General features: G+C 37.7%; 1 protein-coding gene across 2 annotated transcripts; it reads left to right on the top strand.

Annotated features, from left to right (window-relative positions):
- Positions 1–145: 145 nt before the first annotated feature.
- phf10 (PHD finger protein 10) lies at positions 146–13440 on the top strand. 2 transcript variants are annotated; one of them, XM_044030147.1, is made up of 12 exons: positions 146–306; positions 1555–1664; positions 2277–2407; positions 2620–2703; positions 2831–2955; positions 3115–3267; positions 3402–3511; positions 4019–4163; positions 4663–4815; positions 9956–10064; positions 10744–10932; positions 11203–13440. In XM_044030147.1, the coding sequence occupies exons 1-12, from the start codon at positions 235–237 to the stop codon at positions 11298–11300; spliced, it is 1479 nt and encodes a 492-aa protein (XP_043886082.1). In that variant the 5' UTR covers positions 146–234; the 3' UTR covers positions 11301–13440. The 2 variants fall into 2 exon arrangements, with proteins under 2 accessions (XP_043886082.1, XP_043886083.1); XM_044030148.1 differs by lacking the exon at positions 146–306 and adding an exon at positions 2030–2162 and having other exon boundaries at positions 1582–1664.
- Positions 13441–13649: the final 209 nt, after the last annotated feature.

Here is a 13649-nt window from a genome sequence, read left to right as displayed (position 1 = left end):
CTTGAATTGTCAAATCGTAAATTGAATACGACATATCCAAATAGACAAATTACAACATACACTCCACTCCAGAAGATGGCGGTCATGTCGCTAAACGGTCACAAAACGACTGTCGCCTGGTGAAGAAGAAGAACAAGAAAACGCTCGACGCGGTAATTAAACTACTACTGAAAGCGAAGAAGAAGAAGAAAAGGAAGCTAAGCTAGCCCAACATCGGGCTGCATTTAGCGAATTATGGCGACTGTGCTCCCCATCAGACCCCCGTGCGATAGCAACCCCGCTACACCTGGAGCACAATCCCTAAAGGTGACGTTCATACTCCGTGAAAACACGCATCACAGTTAGCTGTGTTTCCAGAGCTAATTTAGCTAAAAGCTAACTGGGTAACATCGGTTAGCATTGTTAGCGCCACCCCTTTGTTTTTAGGCTGCTGTTAATTGGGGGGGGTTAATTATGGTTTAACATAAACACATTTTCTGTTTGACTCGTTAAAGTCAGACACATGGACGCGTTTCTATGAGGCTCTTACGTCCAGTCTCTACTTTTAACCTGCTCATAATCTCGTATGTTTTGGTTGTTGTACACAGATATGAACTGTACGTGAAAAATCATACATTATATCCGTTAAATAAGAAGGTCCCTTGTTATCTCATCATCTCATGAACACATTATGGAAGGTTGATTCAGAATTAGTGTGAAAAAAACATCCCCCCACACTTTTAATTATTAAATAATGTAGCCTGATATCAAAGGTCCCAAATTAAACATTTCTTCATTGATGTGAACAGACAAATCGAGACTTGTCCACTGATAAATAGCTTTTGCTTATTTTTCTTGCAAAGAAAAAAGACTTTGAGTGTGTAGTAGTTCAATTTGGACATTGTTGTCAGTGTGGCATGAAGACCTATGCTCTGAAGATGTACAACAATAAATTAAATCTTCTGCACCTGCTGATGCTGGTTGTAGGTTGGGACCCTCTCTCTCACTCATCTTCTACCACTTTATTCTCCACGTGAGGATAAAGATGTTTTTAAACTACTCTGAACCATATACGTCTTTAATGAAATGCTGAGGAAAGTTCTGTAAACCTTTCCCATATATGTAAGTGAAATGTGTTTTTTAAGCTCTTTTTCTTCTTTCGGCTTCACCCATCAGGGATTGCCACAGCTGGTCATCTGCCTCCATGTTGCCCTCTCCCTTGTGTCCTCTTCTGTTACACTAATTGTCTTCATGTCCTCCTCTATAACATCCACGAACCATCTCTGTGGTCTTCATCTTTTCCTCCTCCTGCCAGGCAGCTCCATATTTAACATCCTTTGTCCAGTATAATCACTATCCTTTCTCTGCACATGAACCTTGCGTCTCTTATTTTATCTGCAAACCATTCAACCTGACCTGAGCTGTCTCTCGAATGTGCTAATTTCTTACCCTGTCCATCTTGGTCACTTTCAATGGAAATATCAACATCTTCAGCTGCCTCCTCCCTCAACGTTTTGTTTTTGTTTTTTTAAATCACTTGTCATTTTTTCACGAGTGTGTTTTCTTGTCATTTAGGAGGATGTCAATGAGGAAGAGTCCAACGATGGAAGTCAGCCTCCCAAACGACGGAGGATGGGTTCGGGGGACAGCTCTCGAAGCTGCGACACCTCTAGCCAAGACCTTGGGTAAGTTTGTTTTGAGCTTGTGATAAAATACTAACGTTTTGCTCAAGTTATAATGAAAGGGTTAACAAGATTTTAGTACTTTAGTGTCCCCTTTTGATCCTTTCAATAAGTGAGAGGATGAGTGCTCGAGAAGTGTATTAAAAAACTTACAGTCAGCAGCTCATGAATATCATAGGAGAATGTTCAAATGTGCTCATCTTGTCAACATGGTAGATAACCTTATTTGAATATGCAGTAGATTTATAATATATACTTTTGTTTAACCAGTTAAACTCTAAATTAAGTCTAATTAAAATCTCTTTGACAAGAGAGACCTAGCCAAGGAGGCAAAATAGTAATATTAAATTTATTCAAATATTATACAGGGTCTAGCATCTTCAACGGGACCTCAAATGCAAGTATAAACCTACCAAAACAGAGTCTCTATAACAACACTCAAAGAGATCACATGAGAAGTTACTCTCTGCTCAAGACACCAGCACTCCGCTATTTACATTGGTGGGTTTTTTACTTATTTCTTTTGATGTAGAATGCTGCATATTAGGCCTTAGGGGTAAAATGAACTTGTTTTTTTGTTCACTAACTAAGATGGTTTACCTTCTCCACTCCCAGCCCAACATATTTCCCAGCAGAGAACCTGACTGAGTATAAGTGGCCGGCAGATGACACAGGAGAGTATTATATGCTGCAGGAACAGGTCAGCGAGTATCTGGGAGTCACATCATTCAAGAGGAAGTATCCTGGTAAGATAGTAATTACTCTGATAATTATATGCTAATCCCAAACTATTAGCTATCAGGTTATTTTATTATAGATTATGATGTTGGTGTGATATCACAGTAGTAGTTTTGTACATTTTCAGAATAAAGTATAGGGACTGAGAAAGAGTTGACAGTTTCACTTTGTCTCCTGTCATACTGCTGTTATAATGTGTTGTTTGTATGTTCCTGTGTAGATATGGAGAGAAGAGACTTGTCCCACAAAGAGAAGCTTTACCTGCGTGAACAGAATGTCATCACTGAGACACAGTGCACTCTGGGTGGGAGCCAAACTCACAGTAGCTTTACTACAGTGGACAAAATTCCATTATGTTGTGAGGAGCCTTGTTTATGCAATTGAGTGTGAGTAGAATGTGCTCATGTAGGTGTTGGTTTGTTTGTTTACAGGTCTCACAGCTCTGCGGAGTGACGAGGTGATAGATCTGATGATTAAGGAGTATCCCTCCAAACACTCTGAGTATTCAGTCATTCTGCAGGAGAGAGAGCGACAGAGGATAGCAAAAGAGTACTCTGTAAGTACACAAACAACAGAAATACCATACACAACATAGAATAGAATAGAATCCCCTTTACTGTCATTATACAGTGTACAATGTGATTAATGAGGAATTGTGTTTTACAACAGTAAAATAAAAATTCACCACACTGTGTTTCTGTCTTTCCTCTTGTAGCAAATGCAGAATCAGCAGAATCCTCAAAAGGTGGAGGCCAGTAAGGTTCCTGAGTACATTAAGAAGGCAGCAAAAAAAGCTGCAGAGTTCAACAGTAACTTCAACAGGGAGCGAATGGAAGAGAGGAGAGCTTACTTTGACCTTCAGACACATGTAAGTCCCACCTGGGACCCAGATGATGTTTGATTCTTCTGGTGTTCATAAAAAAGAGTGCACATTGAAGCTGTGTCGTGTTTTGTTGTATATACATTTGCTTTTTGAAAATTGTTTTGTATGTGTCCTCTCAGATCATCCAAGTACCTCAGGGTCGGTTCAAAGTGCTTGCTCCAGAACTAACCAGGACGGGGCCCTACCCAGTGGCCCTTATACCTGGACAGTTCCAGGACTACTACAAAAGGTACATTATAGGGGTGGGAACCACCAAATATCACAATATTTAAGTCACATTCGATATTATCATGATATTGCGATATTCTGAGTATTTGTGAAAACACATAACAGCTGTAGTGGGATTGAGCTCTTGGCACCATCAAGTGGACTGAAACGTTTGTTGATTATTTTTTTTTAATGCTAATCTACAATTAGTTTAATGTTCATTCGTAACATCAGTTAAAAAATTATGCCAAAAAAATCTATATTTCACTGTATTTTTCACCACCCCATGTACGAACTCACTGAAGTACACCATTTTGTAATCCCCTCAAAACTTGTATTGAGGAGGTTATTTTTGCCAAAGTTAGTGTTTTCTTTGTAACTTTATTTATGAAGGTCTTTATTACAAGTAAATAAATAGAAAACACGGAGCAAAAGCAAAGACAAAAATGGGGCAGTCCTATTTTTCCAGTCCTTTTTCAAATACCTTGGGCTGCTTTGGTCTGATGCATCATTGTGGTGTGCATTACAGATACTCTCCCAATGAGCTGCGATACCTGCCGCTGAACACGGCTCTGTTTGAACCTCCACTTGACCCAGAGCTGCCTGCACTGGACTCAGAGCCTGACTCAGACGACGCAGAGGATGTCAAAGACAACAAAAAGAAGAACTCATCTGTAAGGCTGTTTAGGCTGTTACTCTAATCAAGACTGGACCTCATCTATCACCTTAGCTTCACTTAATTCATGTTTTTTAAAATGCAGAAATACAGACAAATGTTTATGACTATGGATACAGTGAAAATAGACTAATTTTCCAAAAACATTTGTGTTTTGGCTCTGAAGGGCTGATAGAAAGGCGTGGGATATATTGGTTGGATTTTGTGGAGACTGTAGCTTATTTTGCTTAAAATAATGTAATGGATCATTATAAATCATGAGTTGCGGGATCCTCCTTGAGGTACTTAAATCACCAGGACTGTTTGAGGTAAGGTAGATAGCATTTTGATGTTACTCAGCTGACAGTTTTTCAGTTTCAATATTATCAGAATAATTCACCAAGATCGACTCATTGTAAATGCTTTTATTGCAAAACCAGATAAAATCTTCTCCCATCCCTAGTGTGCATTTCTCTTAAACCCCTTGTCCTTCACCTTTTTCTCCATGTCCTGTATAGGACAGTTCTTCAGGCAACACATCAGATGTAGAGAGCCAGGAGGGAGCAGGTGGACAGGGCCACAAGTCCAAGGCTAAAGACAGGACATCTACGCCGGGCAAAGAGGGCAGCCTGCGCCATTCAGCTTCCCACAAAGCCACCCCAGGTTACAAGGTAGAGGACAAAACCAACTGAACTCTTCTCCAACAACAGCAGCAGCACTTTTCTACCCCCCTCCTCCTCTTTCTACTACTACCACCACTCCCTCACTCCATCCATCCCACCACCCATCCCTAGCTCTCTTCCCTTTGTTCTCTGACTTCCACAGTTTGCCAGCAGTTCAGCTGATACAACCTGGTCCGTACAGATGTACATACACACACGCACAGATACACACCGGGGGTCCTCTCTACAGTTTTTGTTTTTACGACTGCCACTTGGCTTTTTTCCTTTTCGTACCAGACTGTGAGCAATAAGAACACTTTAAAGGAACAGTTCCCTTTCATCGCACTTTTGACTTTTTTTTGTTTTTCCAGCAAAGACAGATTTGAACTTTAAAAGATTTTCCTTTATAAGTGTCTTCAATATACCTCTTGTCTGTCCTCGCTTGTCAAAAAAAAGATACTTCTGAGACAAGTAAGTGGATGTTTTGGCTGCTAGTTTTTCCTTGTACATTTTTGAAAATTTAAAGTTGTTGTTCTGATATAGAAAATATAAAACCACATATATTTTGTGGTTGCTTTTAAAGTAGTTGGTGTTAACAACTTTGGCACTATATCTGAAGTGTAGAGTGCACCTAACCTTAATGTTTAAGTGTGTGTTGGTATAATATTATACTTTGTTTATACACCATGTGATGTTCTATAAGTGTCAGCCAACTGTTTGACTCAGACATGAGGGCATGCTGACCTTGTTCACACTCTTGCTGAGCTCAGCTTGTTGTAGTCTGTGTGCTGTCAGTCTGGATCTGGACTGGACTGGCCCCACATCACCGTACCTTTCTTCAACAACAATTCATGACACCATGTCTTTGTCTGTTGTTGATTTAAATCAATATCTTGAATTTGAAATATTTAATCGACAAATAGTATCAAGGGCTGGGCGGTGTGGCCTAAAATTCACTTTATTCAATTGACGGACAAACAACCTCATGAACAGAGAGCCTCCTTGTAGAGTTGTGGCTCCTGATTGGATGAAGTGTTGAGTCCTCAGGTATATAGATATAGAGCTCGAGATCACGTGACTTTTTTTTTTACACTGCCAAAGTGGCAGGAAAAGCTTGCAAAAAGTAACGGGGTTCAGTGCTGGTTTCAAGCCGTCAGAGTTCACTGCACACTTTAAATCCACAGAGCTGGAGCAATATATTGCAGAACCTGACAGACTGAATATATCTTGCCCTTGTAATACCACCGGGTGCTTTTCCTGAGTATGGAAAAGGCCGGAGTGGACAGTAATCCATACCTTCAGTAACCTGACAGCCGACAACTGTCTGCTAGAATTTCCTTCATCCTACTCCGGAGAACACTTACACATTGCTATTACAAAATCATTTTTTATTGGGCAGTGGTTCCCAAACAGTGAAAAGGCGGGCGGTGAGGACAGATGCAGATGGATGTTTCACTGCTATCATGAACAAGGGAAGGTACAGGAGGTCAGATGTAGGGTTGGGTGTTAGATCAGCTTTTTATTTGTGGCAGTTTTTTGGTAGGGAGATTTTCACCACTCTTATTTTGCCTGCTTCCTTCAGCTGGTTAAATTAGGGCTGCAACTCTTAACTGATTAATAATCATCAACTATATTCATCATTCATTATTTTTGATTTAGTGTTCCATTCATTAGTTTGAATATTTGTTTTTTTAACTTCAGAGATTTCAGTTTCTTAAAATTCTGGGTTCTTTTCCCTTTCAATGAGCGTAAACTTAATATCTTTGGTATGTGGACAAAAACAATGATTAAGAAGGAAAATATCTGCACACTTTAGAGCTCCCATTTAGAAGATTGTATTGTCAGTGACATTTAGGACATCTATTTTGTGGACAAAACAAGAGGGTTGAGGATGTTCTCATTTAGAATTTTATAGAGTTTGATATTTTTTACCTTAATATCGACTGGACAAGATAAGTTGGTGATAAAAACGAATTGTTAGTTGCAGCTCTGCTATAAATATCCTAAAGGGGACACTGCAGAAAATGATTCAGGACCACTGCCTGAGGGCAAATTCATACAATTTACCGCCCGCCCCTACATTGTTTGTTTATTCCTCCAATCTTTAAATTTGCAAAATGACCAGCATTTAAAATATTCTGATATATTACCATTAATACCTTTTTATATAATAATATAAACGTAAGCTATGATCACATTGAGTTTGGCTCAGCTGTGTGGTGTGAGCATGGTCCTTTCTAGTTTCTGTTTGCCATTTCTATTGTGTTAAGTTTTATTTAGCTGAGCTTTGACTCGACCGTTATTCACCAGATTACAGGCACGTGCAGTGTAAAAACAGTTTAGCCAAGTACGTGACTGAACCCTGCCCAAAAATGATAATTTCAGAATATTCCAAAATTCTAACCAATCACAAAGCTGTTTATAAGCACATAGTGCTGAGGGCTAAACAAATTCAACTATGGTTAAGTGGAACATATTACTCCCTGCATCAGAACGAAATATGGGTATGAAAGCACCCTAAATTTACGTCACTGAGCAAACACTCTTGATCAGTGTTATTTGTTTGAATATTGAGCTATTTAATACATATAGCAGCTTAAAGTGCATAGATCACCATGTTCCATCACAGCTTTTCCAGTTAAAGATGAATCCAACCACACAATCGAAGTGGAGTTTAGACTATGAAACATTATATCATATCACTCCTTGAATCGGAACGAAATACAGATATGAGAGCACCCTGTGAAAACAAATAGCAGTCTAGAGTTGAGCGTGGTTAAATCATAAAGTTTAAAATCACGTTGATTATAGCACAGCGAAACACAAAGACGTCTTGGCTTCACCAGCTGATCTGATTCTGGTGTAACTGAACTGCCTCTTGTCACAGGGGGATAGAGTCTAGAGTTAAGTTCTCACTTGGATCACTTTATTTACTTAATGCTCAAATGGTATTGGGGAATTACTGATCAGTAACGGCATAAATATGTTACATACCCCAGCTTCAATACTGCTTTTACTCACAACATCTGTTTTTAGAGCCTTTTCAGCTTCTTATACGGTTTTCTTCAGTACACATGAAGAATGGCCAGATGTGTGTCTGTATCAATGAATGTCATCATCTTTGCGTGAAGGTGGATGACAGTCAACAAGGTGAATACCGGCCGATAAGTTGGTGCATCATATAACTTTTATGTCTTCACAAAGACACTTTGTGTGAGAGCAGAACTGTGAGTGAGTGATGCAGACGACAGGTGATTAATGCCACGTCAGTCTGGTCTTCCTGCCGTTGAGTAGACGGTGTGTAGTGTGGTGTTTCACAAACAGCTCATGAATAAACATCTAAATATGAATTTAAAAATTGGGATTAGATTCAGTGATTGCCTCTTTGGGTAATGTTTCTTTCCTGCATGTGACATACAGTACATGATGTAAAACATGTTCACATTAATGAATGAAAATTCACTGCTGGCCTTTCTGAAGATTATTTACAGATTATAGAGATTAAAAAGTAATTTCACTGTGGTATAGTTCTATATGGTAATATAACTTTAGCAGATTATACTGGCTGTCAGCTTTCTTGCCATTGAATCCATAATTAATACAGTGCAGCCAGGAGTGTGTGGTGCTAGATTTATCATCGGATCAGAATGTTTGATTTTGTTTGTCAGGATCAGGAGCAATTTTATTATTACTCGACTGGTTAAGCACAGTTAATGTTCACCAGATTGTCCAGGCAGGCCTGTAGAAGGAGAGGGGCACAGCTATCATATGTAGCAGTGCCAACACACACTCATCACTTACTTAAAAAATGTATAATAAACTTATATAAAAAGGGCTTCAACCAATGATTATTTTCATCATTTATTAATCTGTCATTTATTTGCTCAATTCATAGATTTGTTGTTTTCCAGACCTCAAAATGCAACATCCTCAGATGTCCTGTTTTGTTATATAGTTGGCGGCGATGAATTAATTAATTTAATTGTTGATACCATATGCTGCATTCACCTGTAGTCAGTTTAATTTCCCCCTCGTATATGCTTACATCTATCTGTGATGTTTAAATTTTTTTTTTTTTTGCTATAATTGACAATTAGTTGTTGAGATAAATAGTAAAAAATGCAGATTACTGTCTCCTAAATCTCAACAATGACATTCTTGAAGAAGAGAAGAGAAAAAAAACATATTTACCAGATACTGTATTCAAAATCACTGTTTTATTTAATTAAATTTAACAAAAAAAGCACTTGTTGATTACCCAAATTATTGACAGTTAATATAGTAGTTGCAGCTCTACATAAAATACAATATTTATTATCTAGATTTATTTAATGCAGAATACAAATGAGTCTAACTAGCTGGACTTCCACTGTAGGCTGAGACTCTGAAGACAGGCTATTGGAGTTAAATTTATAATAAATTTAAATTTAACTGTGTGTTAACTGGAAACTGTCAGTCATGCAAGCTTCCAAGTGCTTAGCTATAGACGAGAGTAGTCTGTTCACAACAGCAATGTGAATAAACATTATATGTATATATGTGTATATGTATATATATATATATATACACATATCTATGTGTATGTATTTGTATGTGTATGTATATGTATATATATATATATATATACATATATACATATATACATATCTATGTGTGTGTATATATATATATATATATATATATATATACATACAGCAGTGAAAATGTCTGAAAATGTGCACATGCAGTTCAGTGATCTGAGTTCAGCTTGTCCTTTTTTTCTTACATCCCTTTCCTGCTGCTGTTTTTAATCTTTGTTTGGTTTTTGACTTTCTTTGTTGGATTTCAATGTTAACTAAAACATGCCCTTTAGTGACCCATCGTCTTTTTTTCTCTTGGCTGTTTTGGGACATTTTAAGGAAGGATTAGTTTAGATCCCACATGATCACAAAATGGTCTATTTGGAACTCCTTTTACTAATTTTAGTCAAAATAGAACTTTGATGCAGTTTGTGTTTAAACCAATCAATAAAATGTGTATAGTGTGTCTCCAGAGTATAAAAAAGTCTTCATTATTCAAGATAAAGTGGCCAGATGTGATACATTTGTTGTCCATGACTACAGGATACACATGTATGATTGTTTTTTATAGAATTATTCTGCCCTTGCAGCCTAAGGTCATTCCCAATGCTATATGTGGCATTTGCCAGAAGGGTAAAGAGGCAAACAAGAAAGGCAAACCTGAGGCTCTCATTCACTGCTCCCAATGTGATAACAGCGGTAAGTTTACAGTTTTTCATTTTAAAGGACACTCTCCTGTTTTCTAACTTGTTGTTGTTGAAGAGATAGATCATGGTTTTGAAATGTAATTGTATGAGGTGCAGACACATAGTCAGCACTGACTTTGCCGTTGTGTTCTACCATCAGGAAAAAAACTGACTTTATTCACCTCATAAAATCTACACCTGCTTAAATCCTTTGATTAGACAGTCTTTTCTGACTGGAAAATGATGATTTAATTATGAAAAAGCAGTTTAACTGCAAGGTAAAGCACCAAACACAAATATCATAGACCCACATGGATGTAGATTTTGTTAGGTGAGCTTTTAGTTACATGGCTAAAATCTGTTATTTGTGTTTCCCACCAATGGCAGCCATGTTTTCAGCAAGAATAAGACTGGTTCCTGGTTCTGGCAGAGAGCATGACAAAGTCAGTGTTGACTGTGTCTCAGTTCATACATCCACACTTCAGAAAAAACACTTAAAAGCCATGGAACTTGCTACACAACATGTTTTTTTAGGCAAATGTTTAATATCAGCTGATTTCATTTGTCATGAGCTCTTTGTGTGTTTTTGTTTTGTTTGCTTGCTTCTCTGTGTCTGTGCATGCTCTCTGTATTTATTTCTGTCCGTGGCTGTGTCTGTCTCCGGCTTCTGTGCATGTGTCTGTAAACCTCAGGTCACCCGTCGTGCTTGGACATGAGTGAGGAGCTGGTGCGCGTGATCCAGACGTACCGTTGGCAGTGTATGGAGTGCAAGACCTGCACCGTGTGCCAGCAGCCACACCACGAGGACGAGATGATGTTCTGCGACAAGTGCGATCGCGGATACCACACGTTCTGTGTGGGTATGGACTCCATACCTACTGGTGAGTGGGAGAACATAGCATATTGTATGTGAAGAGGTGGCTTGATGGGCAGACTGATACACAACCACTCAGTAATGCTGCATTAATGGACTAAAAGAGATGCATCCATCCATGCAATCGTCTCTCTTAAAACGCGTCATTTTCATTGGCATGATTATAAAGCAAAAAAAAAAAGACGTAACAGTAATTATTGACTTTGCTCTTTGCTTTTAAATTAAATATCTTTGTCTCTTTGATTGTTGTAATAATTGAGTCTCTCTGTCTTCTCAGGACTTTGGGTTTGTGAAGTGTGCGACAAAGATTTCACCACACCCAAAAAGAAGGGAGGAGTCAAAACACCCAAGAAGACTAAGTCTGCTCAAAAATGATCCACGACATCTTAAAACACAACACATGGACCAGATCCTACACAACTGCTCTGTCATGATTTCTGTCAAGTATAAAAGACCAGATTCTATTTTTCAAAAGCTTTTGTTTATATGGTCAACAGTATTCTAATATTGACTGCATTAATAATCAGAATAAGACATTAACTACTTTAACCTGAATAAAGTCAGACTCAATATAGCCAGTAGTCAGATTAAATTGTACTACACATCTTGATCTGATTCTAACATCTAATCTGAGTTTCCACAGCAATGGTTGTCAACTGTGCCCATGTAAACAGGAATATGATGGAATATTCTTTAAGCAAGTCATGTTAACATTATAATTTGTCTAATTCAGGTAAATGTCAGTATTCAGATTATTGTAGTCCATGTAAACAGAATTGTGATCCAGAAATAAGCAAAAGTGTAGCTGTCTACTAAAAGTCACAAACTTGAATAATTTGTGTGAAAGCCTTGATGGTTTTCAGTAGATAAGCCCCTAAAAACATAGTCATTGTTTTCCATCTTCAAGCTCAATTTAAATGTTGAATGTTTGATCAACTGCTAATGTTTTGTGGTCAAAGCCACAGATTGGGCATTGACCTTATCATAGCAACTGTGTTCTGTAGACACCACACAAACATTATATTAACAGCTAAACTGCTCACTTTTATGCAGTGTTGTGTTACTGGAGACCTGGACTCAGATTTCAGGACCTGTGACTCGACTTGTACTTGAGCACTGATGACTCGGACATTAACTGCATTCAAGTTTGAAGATGGTGACTCCTCATTTTGTTTTGTTTTTATTATTAATTTGGCATACAGTAAGGAAGTACAGTATCACTTTAATTAATGCTGTTATAATTCTACAACGCAGCTAAATATTAACATGTGGGCATGTGGATTTGCAAGAGCAGGTACATGCATCTACTGCCTACAGTTTTTTAAGGACCATTGTGTAGGATTTATTGGCATGTACTGTAGGGGTTGCATATTGTAACCATGTGAATTGTTTGCAAACAGACATGGCAGTATAACATGGTAAACTCCACGGAAGAGGACGAGCCCCTGATGTAATACACAGGACACATTCCACTGAACTAAAACACAACTGTTCTTAATATTCATATACTTATTAAAAAACAAAATTATAAATATAGAATTCCTGTTAATAAAGCACTCAATTATATACATTGAACCTAAAGAGACACTGTGTACACAGATTTTACATTGAACTCCAATTACACAGTAAGTAAACCCTTTTAAATACTGACTGAAGTGTTTGATTTGTGTTTTTTTTTTTCAAAAACAAAACAAATGTGCGTGTCAGCTTTTAAGTGGAGCACTGGAAGCCATCTTGGAACTCAGACTCAACCTTAATGACTTGGACTCAGGTAATGAAACTCAACTCGGAACTTAAGGGATTTATAGCTGGACTTGGACTTGAGGTGCTGTTACTCGACTATAACTCTGCCACTATCAGTATCGGTGTGGTCCTACTTAGTTTAACGTGTAGGATGTTTGATGGCAAATCCAAATGGTGCTTTTCTTTTGATCCATTGCGACTGAAACAATCAGGTTTGCTGATGTCATTTTGTTTCAGTTGCCATTCAAAACATTTTGTATATTTTTGTGTCTCTACAGTTGTATTAACATTAATTTAAAAAGGCAGGTCAGTAAAGATCAGCCGTAAATTGTCTTATTGGATTATTATGACTTGTGCTTGTGAGCCTTTGTAATGAAATTTAAATGAACAGACACTGGCTGTGCTTGACATCACAGCTGCAACAGTTTTCAGGTATTTATGTCTATCTCAACTCCTCACATCACGTAACCACTGATTTGTCGTAAAGCAGAATTGCAATGGAATTTGTATCTGTCATTTACCATTATTCAGCTGATGTTTTTGCAAGCATCTTAAATGTTATGTTTCTTTGTATTTTTTTACTTTGTATTGTCCTGCAGTGAGCAGATTTTTTTTGATAAAGTTGTCATAGTCACTGAATTTCGAAGTGTGCTTCTCAATAAAAGTCTACTTTTAAAAGTGAGTTCATCTGTAAATTATATATAATTGAATCTCAGTCAGTTTAATAACCTGCTGTGTGAATTTTATTCTCAATAAAATGAAAGGCACATGGTCTTTATAGTTTCTTTGAAATTAAATGGTGACGGAATTATGATGCACATTAGCAAAGTCTGCTTATGTATTGTGATGATGTTACACTATAGATGTTTAAGTTAATTTAAGTTGTAATTGTGCGTTATTCTAACCTTGTTTTTCAGGTAGCCTGTTGTAAAATCAGGCCGTTGACTACAGATTAAAATACTTGCTATACTCAGATAAACC

The sequence above is a fragment of the Solea senegalensis genome, linkage group LG7 (genome assembly GCF_019176455.1).
Source record: "Solea senegalensis isolate Sse05_10M linkage group LG7, IFAPA_SoseM_1, whole genome shotgun sequence".
Lineage (NCBI taxonomy): Eukaryota > Metazoa > Chordata > Actinopteri > Pleuronectiformes > Soleidae > Solea > Solea senegalensis.
The sequence above is the reverse complement of the archived record's forward strand: the minus strand, read 5'-3'. Positions and strand labels throughout refer to the sequence as shown.

Excerpts from the sequence above, each read along its gene's own strand:
- phf10 (XM_044030148.1), top strand. The coding sequence starts at position 1,583 with ATGGAAGTCAGCCTCCCAAACGACGGAGGATGGGTTCGGGGGACAGCT. Across the intron at positions 1,665-2,029 it reads ACCTCTAGCCAAGACCTTGG|GGTCTAGCATCTTCAACGGG; the intron begins GTAAGTTTGTTT and ends AATATTATACAG. Across the intron at positions 10,065-10,743 it reads CTCCCAATGTGATAACAGCG|GTCACCCGTCGTGCTTGGAC; the intron begins GTAAGTTTACAG and ends TGTAAACCTCAG.